General features: G+C 41.5%; 1 protein-coding gene across 1 annotated transcript in view; it reads right to left on the bottom strand.

Annotated features, from left to right (window-relative positions):
- Nucleotides 1–16766, bottom strand: part of LRP1B (LDL receptor related protein 1B) — a 1094775-nt gene that overhangs the window by 225606 nt on the left and 852403 nt on the right. The window contains exons 38-41 of the mRNA XM_075284520.1: nucleotides 15868–15994; nucleotides 15574–15725; nucleotides 15148–15272; nucleotides 9308–9679 (exon numbers count right to left, since the gene is read on the bottom strand). Of these exons, the coding sequence (XP_075140621.1) occupies nucleotides 9308–9679; nucleotides 15148–15272; nucleotides 15574–15725; nucleotides 15868–15994 (776 nt within the window). The remainder of the gene's footprint in view (nucleotides 1–9307; nucleotides 9680–15147; nucleotides 15273–15573; nucleotides 15726–15867; nucleotides 15995–16766) is intronic.

Below are 16766 nucleotides of genomic sequence, written 5' to 3'. Positions count from 1 at the left end.
CACAACCATCAGCCACATCCCATATGTACATTTTAGCAACATAAACACTTTTCTTTCCTTTTCCATCTGGTTGCAGACTGTCATGAAAAACTGTGCACCCAATCTACCCATCACTTCCATTTCCTGTTAGAACCCCCCACATAGTAATCATGCCCCACAAAATCATTCACTACAGGCTGCTGACCAACGGTTGTGTTTTCCATTAATGTTTTAACTTTCTCTTTTCTGACAGTGGAAGGCTGTGTATCAGAAACCTTACTCTAGTGCTCCAGAGGGGAAGGGGGATCAATTTAGGATGCAAAGCCATCAAAGGAAACCAGAAAGTAGATCAAAGAGGTTTCTGTAGCCCTAGTGCAGTAAGGGTGACCTATGGCTTGGGAGCCCCTATAGTTATGTTTGTGCACTCAACTGGATGAGACTGTTCACTAAGCAAACATGGAAAGATGATGACCAGAGGAAATAAAATAAACTCCCCATATAAAGCTCCACACATTTTTGTCGATACTGTATGTCCTACAAATCTACATCTGCTTGAGGAGGGAAGAGATTTTCTTTTATTTCTTATTATGATAGCTGTTACAATTTGCAACATTGTAACGCACAGCGCTGAAGCGGGCACTCAATAATAAACAGATTTAATTGGCATTAATCATTGTACCGTGGAAGAGTCGCCTTCCAAGCGCCGATGTCGTCTGCCTCGACGCTGTTGATCACTGAGTGACACCCACCATTATCAGCCATCTCAACTTTTTGAAAAAAATATTTTTATTTTCTCTGCAGCTTCCAGGCCAGTCAGGATATGCGAGATAATGAGCCGGCATTGTTGATGTTTGTAAGTTACAAACCTTTTCACTGAACTGAGAAAGTGTCAGATAATGGGATGTTTATGAATTCTAAATCAATGTTCGGCAAACTGGAAGTGTGTGACATAACGCGCCGTTATAAATCTGTTTTTAGTGAGCCGGGAACATGAAACGAAGGACTGATTTGAAGTTATAAATCTTTTAAGTGAAGGCAGAAGAAAAAAAAAAATGTTGTGCCAATGGAAATCTCATGTATTGAATTCGCTCCTGTAGACGGACCTGTCACTTTCCGATGCAAATTTGATTTAAATGAAGATTGATCAATGGATGGAAGGTTGGGAATGTGCGCTAAATGCGTTGGGTGTCGAAGATTAGAGGATCTGACTTAAAATACGTCTTTTTGCCGACCTGCTATTTTTGGAAAGACTCCGTTTTTTTTTGCTTGACTTAAAATAGTAGCTTTCTCTATCTCTCTCTCTCTTTGTTCATGTCAGATCAACTCGAGGGCTCGGGATCTGGCACTCTGCTCACTACATGTATAGAAAATAAGTGTTCATTCCATTTTACAATCAAAAGGACATTCTGTCGGCGGCCGCGGTAATTGTTTAGAATTTACAATCACATCTCCTGTCACTGTGCATTTTAATCGGGAAGAGAAAAAACTGACCTTCTCGCCCTCTCCCTGCAAAACTCCACTCAGGATGAGCCATTTCCAAGGCTGCGTAAAACACAATATCTCTTCTGTGCATCATATTCCAAATTAGATTTTAAGCCCCTCTGACCAAGTCGGCATTACGGAATCATTACTTCCTCCTGTACAGTTCTGCGAACAACCTCAGACAGCTAATAAAAGTATTTGCAAATTGTAATCTGGAAGTATATGGAGCATGGCAAAAAGTAATACCCCATACATCCTCCATACAACACCGTAAAACTATAATGTCATAAATAGAATGGTAACTTTGAGAACCACAAGCCTCTCGCTGCCTTGTTAAGATGTACGCCGCCAAGCTGGTCGCTATAGGATCACTCTCTGATCGTTCGGGGCTTGGTAGGTGGCAGAGATGATTTATGATCGCTAAATAGATGGCGCGCAGTTGGCACCACATACATAATACAATAATTAGCCCCTAACATGGAGAGACTGCAGGGAAGGCGACCAAGATCATTAGGGGAATGGGTGGATTGGAGGACAGAGACAGATTAACAAATTTGGGATTATTCAGTTTAGAGGAAAGATAATGGGGAGATGTAATCACAATGTACGAATACATGAAGGGACAAAGACCTGGCTAATGATCTTTTTACTCCTTGGCCGGTGAGAGTGACATGAGACATCCTCTATGTCTAGAGGAAAGAACATCTCATTGGTATCAGATGGGGATTCTTTACTGTAAGAGTACCGAGGCTATGGAAGTCATCGACAGGATGTTGTAATTAGGTTTGAGCGATCGGGATCCCGATCCTGATCTTTTCCAACGGGATCGAGGTCGGAGGTTATCTCAAGATCGGCTCAACCCTAAAAGTGACTTTTCCCATAGAGAAGCATTGGCTAGGGTTGAGCAATTGGTATCGGAAATTGGCGATCGAGAAAATTTCACGATAGCGATCGGGATCGGCTGGAAAATGATCGGAAATCGGATTTTAAAATCAATCCTGAAATCTCAAGATCAGCTCAACCCTCAATGCCATTATCTGTACTCTGTATGGCATTGGCCAACCAATGCTGGTCAATGCATTCCTATGGGAAAAAGTCAGCTCCCGCATAACACAAGCTGCCAGGGATTAGTGGCGTAATACAGTGACTTGGGCATGTTAGATGCCCCCAGACATGCTTCCCCTGCTGTCCCAGTTGCATTCCAGAGGTGTTGTCATTATTTCCTGGGGTATCATAGTGGACCTGGTGACCCTCCTGAGTCGAATAGTGGTTTCCCCTGAAACTAAGCTTTTTTCCCCATAGACTATAATGGGATTTGATATTCGTTTGAATAGTCGAATATTGAGGAGTTATTCTAAATGAATCTCGAATACCTAATATTTCACTGTTCGCTCATCTCTACCAGATACCGCAATGGAGTCCAGTAATGGTGAGTGAGTGTTTGTTTTATTTCTTTGCAACTTCACTAGGGCTGGGGTCTCCACCAAACTTGAATTTTTTGCAAATTTACAACATACCCAATTAACTTATCGCTAATTAAGAATTTTATACAGCAATTCAAGCTAAAGAAGAAGGATAACTGGGGTTGCCTAGTATTAAACAATATAAGAGTAATGAAAGTGACCCCTTGTACAGGAATTGTCTATTAACCAAAAAACTGCTGGGCTACCAAATATCTTTCTCTTGGTCTGGACTCCCAGGAGGACTTAGCATTGCGATGCATTTTATTGATTTCAGAACAAACTGTAATGCCTCGTTTGTCCTCTGGTGGCGCTGCAGGAGAAAAGAACACGCTGGATTCCCCCGATAGACAGAGAATTCTTTTAAATACCACAGACTCATCTGAAGCCTCACAGTAGATGAATCAAACCTCGATAATTGTAGAAATAAAGATAAAGATAAAATACTCCTTAAAGAACATGGAGATGATGAAACTCTCTGCACATAGTCCAAGGATATTTTGTCTGTGTAAATTCACAGCCAGCCTCCATTTGATGTTTAATTCATATTTCCAAAAAAGAAGACAAAAATAGTATTTCTTGTATTGAGAATTCAATTAAACCAGAAGCCCCAGAGACTTCAATTATATCGTTGCATCTCAAGAAAATTAGCAAGCGACTTGTTAAAAAACAATCGAAAACAAGAAATAAACCAAAAGAAGCAAATTAAAGTCCAGGGTGCCTGATTATATGCTCTCCGACTGCAGCATCTCAGCAACAGATGAGACATAGAAGCACATTATTACCCAAATCACCCCACAACAAGGCTTAGACATAGTTGGAGATGGGAGAACGTCACGAGATTCGATTCACAAATATTTGTGAGATTCTCTCGCTGGTGTTGTCCAAATCAAAAGTGCGATTGTTATATTTTGAGGTTTATTCAGACCCCGAAGTATAATAATTTAAGGCCAAGGGGATATGTGCAAAAATAAGTCACATCAACCTACCCTCACCTCTCCTGGGCTCTGCTGTTTGTTTCTGGGCACCTTTTGGCTTTGTCCAGCCTCATGGGTGACTATTACCAGATGCTCGATGGATCCCAGTAGAGGCAAGGATAGGAGAGCAAGAGCACCTTTAGGTCTCCACTGATTGGACCCTGACAGCCTTGGTGTATAGCAATGATTTGTGGGTAGTAAACACCAAAAATTTTGGGTTTGGCCAAACCTAAAATTTTTGATAAATATGCAACTAACCATGTTTAGTACAAACCAGTTTGCACAAGTTTTTAACTTATTACTAGAGATGAGCGAGAAGTGAAATATTTAATATTCGATATTCGTTTTGAGTAGAGCCTCAATATTCAACTACTCGATCGAATATGGAATCCCATTATAGTCTATGGGAAAAAATGCTCGTTTCAGGGGAAACCACTATTCGACTAAAGGAGAGTCACCAAGTCCACGAGTAGCAGGAGGAGAGTGTTTAGGAGGAGCGCTGTGCAGTTAAAGCGCACGGACCCCATTATATTCTATGGGGTCCGTGCGCTTTAACTGCACAGAGCTTGCAGTTGCGCTGATATTCTGTTCGGGGGGTCCTCCTGTGGACTCCTTCTGGACGGGAGGCAAGCGCTAATGTGAACTTACTCGTCCTGCAGAACCAGCATTGATTGTACAGTGTATAGAAATTCGTCAAATCTACGCTGGTTCTGTAGCAGGCTCTTCTTTGCTAGTTGGGAGAGCTGTCAGCTTGCGTTATGCGGGAGCTGACTTTTTCTCATAGGAATGCATTGACCAGTGTTGATTGGCCGAATGCTATACAGTGTACAGCATTCGGCCAATCAACGCTGGTTCTGTCGGAGGCTCGTCTGTGAAGAGGCGGCGTCTAAGATTGGACCACAATGGAGACTGCTGTGGTCCGATCTTAGTCTCCACCTCCTCACATTGGCTGAATGCTGTACACTGGCCAATCAATGCTGGTCAATGCATTCCTATGAGAAAAAGTCAGCTCCTGCATAATCACAAGCTGCTAGCTCTCCCGACTAGCAAGGACGAGCCTGCTGCAGAACCAGCGTTGATTTGCCAAATGCTATACAGAGTATAGCATTCGGCATTAGCATTCAGCATTAGCCTTCAGTATACAGTATATAGCATTCAGCATTAGCCTCCAGTATACAGTGTATAGCATTCAGTAAATCAACGCTGGTTCTGAATTGAATCTTACGAGTATTTTGAATACCGTAGTATTCGTTCAAATACTTGCTCGATGAAATACTACTCGCTCATCTCTACTTATCACCTATCTACAGGACAGGTGAAAATGTCTGATCAATGGGCGTAGATACACTGACTCCCCTCCCTCTACCCCAATCATGAGAATGGGGTTTTGTGTTTCCCATAAGAATAGAGGTCAGGTATGCCCAGTACTGCTGAAAATAGTCAGATACTGTACTAGTGCTTCTATTCAGCTGTTCCATAGATCAGAATGGAGTGACACTGTGCGTACAAGACCCCCCTTATCCTAACTGGCCAGATCCCCACTGATCACTCATCCTATGGCCAGGTGAAATGTAGAAATCTATCACATATACCAAATACATTTCCACCATCATTATTTTAATTCTCATTAATACTGTATATCTTCCGAGAGCAGAAATTGGCCAAACAAATTAGATAAACATTGAGCCATAAGACCAAGACCATGCATGTAATGTGTATGGGGAGATCCCAATTCTATACCGATATTGGCGGAAAAATGGGTTGGGCATGTTTAGGAAAAATGTATTCAATGGCGTACAAGACATACAGCACCAAGTCTGGGATTTGTGCAAAAAAATTGGATTTTTTTTGCAATATCTACTGCACAAAAGGTCAAGATGGGCCCCAGGAGCCAAGTGGTGCAGAGCTTCACTAGTGCAACCTGTCACTTGGTAATTGTTACCTCCAGTAATCGGACTCTTTATAATTTCATCATAAATATAGTCATCAAACAATCAGGTAGATTCCCACAGCTTATTGTAGGTAAAGAAAATATATTTTGTATCACTTGGATTGAATTCTCATGAAATTTCAATTAGGAGACTCAATTTTATCGAGAGAGACAACATCAAATAGAGACACAGATTTTCGCCCTAAGGTGATCTGTGACATCTAACCATAGAAGCAATATTTCTGTGTCTCTATCCATTCTCTATGAAATGATCTGCAAACACGTTCCAGCTTCATAACAAAACCCAATTAATGCATTAAAACAAACTAAATTGACTTCCATGGATTTCGGCCTCTGCAACTTTGTTTCTGAATTAAAGCGACTTCATTAATTCCCTCTTCACGTTGCAGGAGGCTGAGGCTGAATGATCACGAGGCGGACAAAATTCTTCATATGCTTCTGCTTATACATGCATTTGTAAAACAAATTCTTCATATGAAGCTCGGAGTCAATGCAACATTAATGAGTACAACATCTATGTCTCAACAAGTCGATGGATTTCTCAGAGAATCGAAATGTAACAAGTTCACGTGCTCGGCTTTAATGTGAGTCTAGAAAATATAAAACCACATCAAGCGTGCACACCTTCCAGCTCCAGACTTGGGATCTAAAGCATGACTATCCGGAATGGAGGTCTATAAAAAGCTTATTAGGATATTATTTATTTGGATGGGTAATAGAATGCTAAACAGCAAGCTAAACTTCTTCTTCTATAGATGCTTACTAGGGTTGAGCTGATCTTGAGATTTCAGGATCGATTTTAAAATCTGATTTCCATTCATTTTCCAGCTGATCCCGATTGTGAAATTTGCACGATCTTCCGATCTTTCCCGATCCCGATCGCTCAACCCTAGTCTATGGGAAAAGTTACTTTTAGGGTTGAGCCGATCTTGAGATTTCAAAATCTGATTTCCGATCATTTTCCAGCCGATCCCAATCGGGAAATTTCCTCGATCGCTGATCGGGAACCGATCTTTCCTGATCCTGATCGCTCAACCCTATTGCCTACAGTATGAATAGACCCAGTAAAAGAAACCTCAGCGCTGGTGGATATTGCGGAGAGAAATGTGTGGGGGGAGGGGGAGATTTAGTAAGATTGATGTCTTATACACCGGTCTCTACTTAGGTTTTTCAATGGACTGGGCCAAATTTAATAAAGGCAATGTCTAAGATATCTTTAGCCCTACATAGGGATCTGGACTGTGCTATGCGGAGTCAGTTGACGTTGTCCCCACATGAGGGGCGGCTGACCGGGCAGGTCAAGGACTATGGTGCACCATAGAATCAGATAAATACATAGTGTGAACACTGACTTAAATCATAGTAGACAGAATACATGCGGAGAGTAAAAACAAAAAGGAATCAGATACTGAATGAAGAAGAGACTGCAATATATAAATATCAGAGGCCAAGGAGACCAGAGCAGGAGATCAGGACAGGTAGCAGAGAGACATGCTTAACAGAAATCCCTAAAGCCATAGGTAGCAAGGAAAGAAAAATAAGCCCGAAGGCCAGACATTCAGAGCCAAAGGAAGCAAGGTATAAACACAGCGAAAGGCAAAATGCCAAACTACTGTAAGCCACAGGTAACAGCTATAGGAATAGCCTGTAGGCCAAACATCCATAGCACAAGGCTCACAAATAACAAAGATATAAACATAGCAGCGGAACATGGACATCCGCACCGACTCAGGGCAAGAGGACATACATGTCCCTACAAGAAAATGTGAAAGAAAGACATATGCGTTCACCTGGTAGCAAAAATGCATACAAGGCAGATGCCCAATATAAAATCATATCTAGTAGAAGTACATATGGGCCAAACATGGCCAGGAGACTATAGTATATGACAATGTAGCCAAACAGAGGACACTACCTATAGATATATAGACAAGCTTGAGCATTGCTTAGACACACAGACCAAAGGACATAGCAGAGACTACACCATAGGTTTAGGCATGGCTGGAGAAGCCTATTGCCCCCCATTTTTTCACAGCATGCAGTTTCCCATACAGAGTAGATACAGCGCCTCCTTACTCCTCTTTGTGCTATTTTACTCTAGATTAAATGTGTGTAGTATTTGTATAGAACTCTAGGCCAATGGAATGTGAAGACTCTGGAAGATACCACTTTTCCTTTATCAAATATATTATATATGCTCATCTGTAAAGGAATAAAAAACACAGGACTCTTTACTAAGTAATACATGAACTCTGATCCCTAGTAGGTGACAATATCTTCTAGCCAGTGATCTCCATTGCAGAACTGTAGCTACAGATGTAAACACTCTTACACTTCTAGGCAAAAAAACTTTCATGACTTTTCCTTCAGATAGGAAATCAATATCAGATCAGATAATAAGACCCCTGCTGATCAGCTGTTCTCGCCAGCTGCTATACAGACAAAACAGCTGGAAGGAGAGGGCTCTGTTCTCCCATTCACTTGTATAGAAGCCAAGCTTCCAGATATGTTTTCTGTTGAAAGCTGGAGAGAAATGTTAATCAATATGGCTTTTGGGCAAGCCCCTATACATCAATATGGATGACCTGTCCTAAGGGTAGGCAATCAATATCATTTGAATGGAAAACCCCTTTAACTCACCTCCAGGTTAAAGAACATTGAATGAACCTTTCTCGTGATCCACTTTCAACCTGACCACACCAAGCTTAATGTGGGAGGGACTCAGTGAAACTACAGTAGATTCCAATGTGTCTTGAGATCAAATCAGCCAAATATCATGACATTGTAACTGAAACATTGGAAGACACTGCAATATACCCTTCCCTACTGGATAGTCACAAAGTGACAACTTGTTACAAAACCTTGTTGTGCCTCCCTTGATGGCCTCACCCTCCCTCTCCTGTCTTTTTTGACTGAGCTGCAGCCTGGATTAAGTTACAACAGCTTACAAGAAGTTCTGGCTGTTGTAACTTAAAAGAACATGAACAAAAGACAGACGGGTAGGAAAGAACTAATTCACCATCATCCCGATCACCTCTCCATATCTCTACTAACAACTAGACTATATGGAGTATATAAACCATTCCAGAAATTGCTGAGCCAAAGAAAATAGAACTCAAGAATACAGTGATGTGAAACACCAATCACCTATTTGGGTGACAAAGTCAAACCATAAATGTAAAAACCAAGGACATGTTACAAAGTTAAGTTCACACATCAAGTCAACTTCAACAAGCCATGTGCCAATAAATGGATGCGCCGGGAGTTGTGGTTGTGCAGCAGCTCAAGAGCCACAGGATGGAGACCACTGATCTAGATGAAGCCAGATACCTTACAAACTAAAATATACTGTATTAAATTGAGACTTCCATAAGTGGGAAATATTAATCTGTAGAGTTCCATAAGCCTTATCCATTTCATTAGACTACATGTTATGTAATATATCAATGTTCACTTACTTTCAACAATGATTTTTCTTCCAGTCCAGTCATCTTTGATGAGTTGGATATTTCCATAATGAGCGTCGCTGTAGAAAATGCGGTTGTTGCCTTTCTCATTGAAATTGTAGTCAAATGCCAGGGAGATAATGTTCTTGAAATATTCCGGATTTTCATACGGTTGTATGGGGGAATTCAGATTGGTTTCATCAGAAAGGTGAATACTTTTCAAAACTGTTCTTCCAGAGTACAACAAATAACCCTCTTGTTTCAGACAAGTAATCCCATTTTTGGCGAGATATCCATGAGCGCAAGCACACGTCCTTTGCATATTCCCCCGGTATAAGCAAATTTGTTGACATCCTCCATTGTTTTTAGCACAGATGTTGGTTCCTGTAGAGAGGGGGAAAAAATTAGACATTTTGTGACTGTCGCAGGTCACTGACCATGTTTATTCTACTCTTTTATCAAGTCTCCGAAGGCTCATCCGGTTAAACAGTTTTCATTCTAATGTATAATAGAGCCAAGTAACAAAGAAAATCATGTATAATGCTAGAAAAACACACACAAAACAATGGCCTATCTGTAGGGCGGCTTTCAATAGGAAATAGGTGAGGGTCCAAGTCGCGGAATCCCCAACCATCTACTGAAATGGTGTCCCTTGAAATGTTTTTCTAGACACAGTATTAGGATTGGTTGCTGTTTTTTTTTTTAGTTTTTGGTGCATGAATAGAATTCTACTCGTTGAAATATAATATCCGTACGTCACAAACGTAGAATTTCAGTTCTTGACTGTTCTTTTTTGGAACAATTGTGTTAGAACGGGATCAACAAATATGGCAGAATAGTTATTGTCCTAGTTGGAAGACACTAGAGATGAGCGAGTAGTACTCGATCGAGTAGGTATTCGATCGAATACTACGGTATTCGAAATACTCGTTCTCGATCAAGTACCACTCGCTATTCGAATGGAAACGTTTGATGCAGAACCAGCATTGATTGGCCAAATGCTATACAGTCGGCCAATCAACGCTGGTCCTTCTCCTACCTTTAGAAGTCTCCTCCGTGCAGCTTCCCCGCGGCGTCTTCCGGCTCTTTATTCACTCTGCCAGGCATCTGGCCTGGGCAGAGCCGACTGCGCATGTCCGCTTGTAGTGCAGGCATGCACAGTCGGCTCTGCCCAGGCCCGATGCCTGGCAGAGTGAATGAAGAGCCGGAAGATTCTGCGGGGAAGCTGCAAGGAGAAGACTTCTCGGAGGATCCAGCCCGACCCTCACTCGTGGACTTGGTAAGTATAATTTGATCGAACGTTGCCTACCCCTGAAACGAGCATTTTCCCCCCATAGACTATAATAGGGTTCGATATTCGATTTGAGTAGTCGAATATTGAGGGGTTACTCGAAACGAATATCGAACCTTGAACATTTTACTGTTCGCTCAACTCTAGAAGACACCAGTAAGCAATGGCACTAGAGATGAGCGAGTATATTCGATTGAATACCTCCGCTGCATAGTTCTTGGTGTAAAAAAAAGCGCCAAGGAAGGTGGGAGGGGCATCGGATTTTTACTGCCCCTCCCACCTTCCCTGGTGCTTTTTTACACCAAGAACTATGCAGCGGAGGTATTTGATGGAATATAATCGCTCATCTCTAAATGGCACTATGAAAATGAATCTGCAGGAGTTAATTCAGTATATCCATGCCACATGTGTACAACTTCTGATTTCGGTCTTTGTTTTCCTGAATTTCAAAATAATTGCTGTCCAGATAAGGCAGAAGTGTCCGCCATCTTAAAATGGTTAGGTAGTTACATAATAGATTGCATGGATGAAGACACAGGTCCATCAAGTAGACCCTATAACCCCCCAGTGTTGATCCAGAGTAAGACAAAAAAATCTCATGAGGCTTATGCCAATTGCCCCTTGTCAGGGGAACATATTCCTTCCTGACTCCAATCTTGCAACCAGTATAGAACCACTGGACCAACCCGATGATCTATCCTGAGTGGTCCAATAACTAGGACACCCATAGGACAGCTGTTGGAAGCAGCAGCAGAACTTTTTGACTGCTACTTTCGCTTCAGAGGCCAAGTGCCATCAAGATCATCACATGGCCTGTTCACAGCTTAGTGCCATTCTAGTGAATTGTCTGAGCAGCAATACCAATAACCGTTATACAATGTACAGCACGCTGCTTGGTAGTCGTAAAGAGGCCAAAGTGCTGAGGGCTCTGTAAATGGCTGATTGGGTTATCAATTATTTTCAAGGGTTTTTTTGTTTCTACAATTGATGGTCTATCCTTAGGATTAGATCTGCAGTGGTCCAACACTCAGGACTCCTACAGATCAGCTGTACCATAACAGTGAGACTCCTGCTAATGTTTATGTTCTAGGAACTCAGTTACTATACAAACTGTAGCAATGGGTGAAGTTATTACAACACTTTCCTATTGACTTCCATGAGACCACACTGCAGTACCCAAACCCACTTCTACAATGAGTGAGGAACCTGCACAGATCAGATCAATACAATATTTACAATATGCAGAACCCTTGACTGGACACAATCTCCAGCACAATGGCCACATTTAGGTATGTTATTTTTCTAGGGTAGGATATTTGGACAGGAGAAGTCATCGTGAGACAGTCCCTTTGAAGGTGCTAAATCTGAGATTCTCGGAGAAAGGCTAACGCAGCGTCTGCTCGCTCACGGGATCACCTTTATTGGGTAAATTTGGAGAAAAATCTTTTAATATTATTGCAACATTTCTATTTGTTTCCAAACCTTCCTATTAAATGATGAATGTGTTTAATAAAATTAGCTATTAACTTGCTAATGTGCGCTCTCAAAACAAACCTTAAAAAATGAGAAAGAAGATTAACTTTGTTTTCAGCATTTTGTCTAAGACAAATGAGCGAAAGGCAACTTGAAAAGAAACACGCTGTCTGCGAATAATCATCTATATATCGACTCGTCTTTCAACTTAGTCAGAAATGTACAAACATCTTTCTAAATTGAATGAAAGCGTTCGCTAATTAACACTCATTCATTGATGCTAATTAGAAATGGAAAACTCAAAGGATTTAACAAAGTTTGTGGAAAAGCCACTTCAACTTGTCTGCGTCTCCAATCAGGAAACTTTTTGTTTTCCACTTTGTATTAAACGCCTGCTTGGATTTCTAAATTTTCTGCCTCCGTTCCGTAGTCTTAACCCTTTTAGTGCCAAGCAATTTTTGACTTCAGGCCAAAATGTTCACACTTGTTTAATTTCTTGATTGTCTGGTAGGTTTTTTGAATTTACATACAAGCCTTAGACCATTCATGTACTAAAACACAAGGACCTTTAGACTATACCAATGTGCCCTTCCTTACTCTAAGTTCACACCTGTGTTGAGGTTTCCTTTCTTCAAGTTTGCTTGGGGACCTGAAAAACGGAAGCCTAATCTGCTTAAAAATTGGTTACCCTTCAGAAACCCCATGGACCTCAGACTATAATGCGGTCCACTGGGTTTCCACCCGAAGAATGAAGAGAGAAGTTCTGCATTCATTTTTAAAACAGAATGGGGAGCAGAATCCCTTAACAATCACTGAACACAGGTGTGACCATAGCCTTACCTGTTCTCTGGTGATCTCCAGATACGTATTATACGAGTTACGCTAAATTAACATATCTGCATCGAAGTGTCCATTGTTCCAGTCCGTTAGAGGAGAAACAAAATGACTACGGGACACAAACACAACTTTATGGACCCCATTGATTATATTTAAGTCCATTGGGTGTCCATATCTGAAAATGCCCACGTGATGAAAAAGTTGTGCATACAGGGCTTTTTTGTCTGGTGATTTTAGGTGGACACTGCAACAACATCTCCAAACTAAGACTCTGGAAAAAGTGTGGACCAGTCTCCTGAGAAGATTTGGCAAAGGACAGCACTCACCCAGAGGTTCACTGGAAATACTTTATTGGCCAATGCACACAACGCGTTTTGGGCCAATATAGACCCTTTCTCAAGTGTAGCTATTCCTTCCACAATGGGCCAGAGCGCTGTCCTTTTCTGAATCTTCTGAGGAGGCTGGCCCACACTTTTCCACTGTCCTAACATCTTTGTGGTGTTTTCACAGCAGCTGCCCAATCCTCTCACTATTTAGGTGTTTTATTCATCAAGGTTGTTGTGACCCTACCAGGTGAGAAGCCATTTACCCTTCTACTTTCTGCCTCATCCAGCGGTAAGACACAAGAATCTGCTCGATGCTGTTCTCTCTGTTTTTTCCAAACTAAGACTCTGACGCAGATGGGAATGTAGCCTTAAGCAGTCTTTTTAAAAACAATGGGTGGGATTTATGAGGCCCAGCATTTAGTACCGAGGTCTAGATAATCCCTGCTGCACCGGAGGATGTGCATAATTTATGATGAGTTGCACGCTTCATGATTAATTAGGTCGTCCTCCAGAGGGACCATGCACCAGAATTAAAATGTTGTAGATTTCAGGCATCATTTACAGCAGTAAACTGGAGTAAATCGTAGCAATCTCTGCCTTTCAAATGCCTCCTCGTGAACTTACCCCAATAGTGTTTGGTGGGTGACAAAACCAAAAAGTTTCAGGTTCAGGTTAAATTCAAAACTTTTGTAAGATTCAGACAAAGTCCTATTGTATTCAAACTGGTTCACTCTTTTCTAGCCCACATTCAAGAAAAAGGTGAAGAAAAGTGAAGACTGGTAGATATGACCGTTTTTCTATTTTCCCACACCTTGCTTGTGAATGAGAAAGTATAACCTATTTGGATTTGGCAGCATCTGAAATTTTTGGAAACTTTGTAACAAATCAAATTTGTTACAAACTGTTTGGTTATCTCTATTTACAGTGTATGGACAGAGAGTCTACATGGTGAAGCAAAGGACTAGCTTATTTTAATAAGAAAATGTCTTGAAAATCTGAGTAATTTCTTTAAGACTTGTGAAGAAAAATGGTCTCTTTTCTGATTGTACACAGTATTTATACGTAACAAGGGCAACATGGTAAAGTGAATTTTTGAGATCTGTTCACACAGTGCGGGGCTGCGTGGTGTCTGCTGCTTCTGTGGCGCTGTGCTTATGCGGCGGCGTGGCCCAGAGCCTGGGGGCTTGGTCTAGTGACAGGGATGTTGCCGGGCCACTGGGTCGCTCGCCCTGCGGGCGCTGTGTTCCGGTTGTGGCGGTCGCCGCGCCCAGTAGCATAAAGATCCACTGTAAAGAGGTCGCCGTGAAGTGGCTAGTGGGCTTATGCACATTGATCAATATGTAACTCAGTCCCTTTCACTTATATTCTTTTCTCTCCCCCTTTCTGCATACTGTCTTCAGATTTTGAGACCTGATATAGGCTAGATGAGTTTCTTGTGCAGTTTCTGTTATCTGAGTATTTAAGACCAGAGATAACTGTGCCATTTATAACAAGCATGAGCTCTGCGCTGGATTAAGCTGAAAACCAGGAAGTGGAGAGGAGAAGAGATCATGGAACATCTGAAATCTCAAGATGAGAAAATCCCTTTATTGTATGATGACTTCCAAGTAGGGTTGAGCGATCGCGATCGGAAAAGAACGGATCCCGATCGGCAATCAAGCAAATTTCACAATCGGATTAGGATCAGCTGGAAAATGATCGAAAATCAGATTTTGAAATCTCAAGATCGGCTCAACTCTAAAAGTGACTTTTCCCATAGAGAAGCATTGACTAGGGTTGAGCGATCAGGATCAAGTAAATTTCACGATCGGGATCAGCTGGAAAATGATCGGAAATTGGATTTTCAAATCGATCCTGAAATCTCACGATCGGCTCAACCCAACTTCCAAGCCCATATGGGATACCAAAGTGTGACAAATCCTAACCTTTTTCTCGAGCACGATTAAAGACCTTTACATCCTTTAGGTTAATGCCGAGTCCCGTTCTCATGGTCACGGCATCCGAGGCATCGTTCTTGTGGCCCCTTCTGATGGAGCCGTTGGAGTGAGCTCTGCCAAAGGAGAGAGAGAGAGAGGAAATCACAGATCAACAATCCTGGGATAATTAAAATCAAACAAGTCGTTAAAATGCACCAGACAGCTGGCCTAGCAGAAGGCATGGAAACCTACTAGTGTCTGTGACATTGATACGGTTTAGCTTTGAATATCGAAAATGCCTTTTCTGTGGAAATTACATGGCTCTGTGAGATCCTTATTGTGACCTTGCTAAGGAATGGCTAATCCTACAAGGGTGAAGCAGCTGGTGCTGAAATAACATTTTCAGACTCAAATACTTATGGAAAAATAAATTACCTGTCAGACCAGTAGATGTAAGCCCCGAAGACGACAACTGAAAACATATCCACATTGCTCCCTGACAGCACAATCTCCCGATTCCGTCCACTTTCAAGGTCGATCCTTTCTATCTTGTCCGTACGGGCATCGCACCAGTATAATTTGTTTTCCTAAAGATCAATTTCAAAGTAAACTTCAGCCAGCAAATCTTTTTTACAGGAGCTACTTTATTACAAGGATAATGGAAAGGTGAACACAAGGTGTGCGCTCGGAACAGCGGAACGCTTTATAAATATGTAACGGGGAACTGACCTCATAGTCTACGGAGATCCCATTAGGCCACGAGATTCCCGTGTTCACCAGTATAGCTCTTTCCGATCCATCCAAACGGGCTCTGCTTATGCAGGGAGTTTGTCCCCATTCAGTCCAGAAAAGGTAACTATGGCACACAAAACAAGACAACCAACGGAAATCTAATGAATCGATACAAATCGATACAAAAGATATACATTTTTTTTTACTATTAACCTGACAAAGTTTTGGGTTTGGGGAATTGAACCGATCTTAGTGCTTGTACTCCTATAACAGTGGTGGTGGTGGTGGTGGGGGTGTCTAAAATTATTGCACGTTTTAAAGCTTGTGAGATTTGTATTTTTTTTTCTAAAAAAAATTGACCTTAAAGTGTACGAAAAAGTGAAAAGTTCAGAAGTTTGCATAATAAGAAGTAATAATACGGTAATAAAATGTCACCGTGAAGGCTAGTGGGGGGGTCGGACCTTTAATGGTTGGGGATTCTAATTTTTTTTTACCTCTTTTGTAACCTTCTAGCTGATCATTTTATAAGGTCAAAATCAATGGGGGGACTTTGTTTTGATAGTTATTACAATATTTTTTTGCATGACTTTTTTCCCCTGTACCTGGGAGAGCCATTATACAATCCGTCAGTTTTATGGCAATGATTAGGATATCAAGAGTTAATTTCATGAACTTGGCCCGATTGGGTTTTTAGCCTCAAGAAGGACAGATTGTAACACATAGGTTTACTTAAAAATAAAATACAACTTCTGCACTCCTTAAATTCAAAATTGCAACACCGAGAAGGACCAGTCATAAGGTTATGCACATCGAAGAACTATCCTGTGCTGCTAAGATCTGCAAGGGATTTTCAAGCATCAAGGTCCAACCTCAAGTATCCGATAAAGTAGTGTGAG

Source organism: Leptodactylus fuscus, chromosome 8, assembly GCF_031893055.1.
Source record: "Leptodactylus fuscus isolate aLepFus1 chromosome 8, aLepFus1.hap2, whole genome shotgun sequence".
In the NCBI taxonomy this organism is placed as follows: Eukaryota; Metazoa; Chordata; class Amphibia; order Anura; family Leptodactylidae; genus Leptodactylus; species Leptodactylus fuscus.
This window is presented reverse-complemented; position numbering and strand designations above follow the sequence as displayed.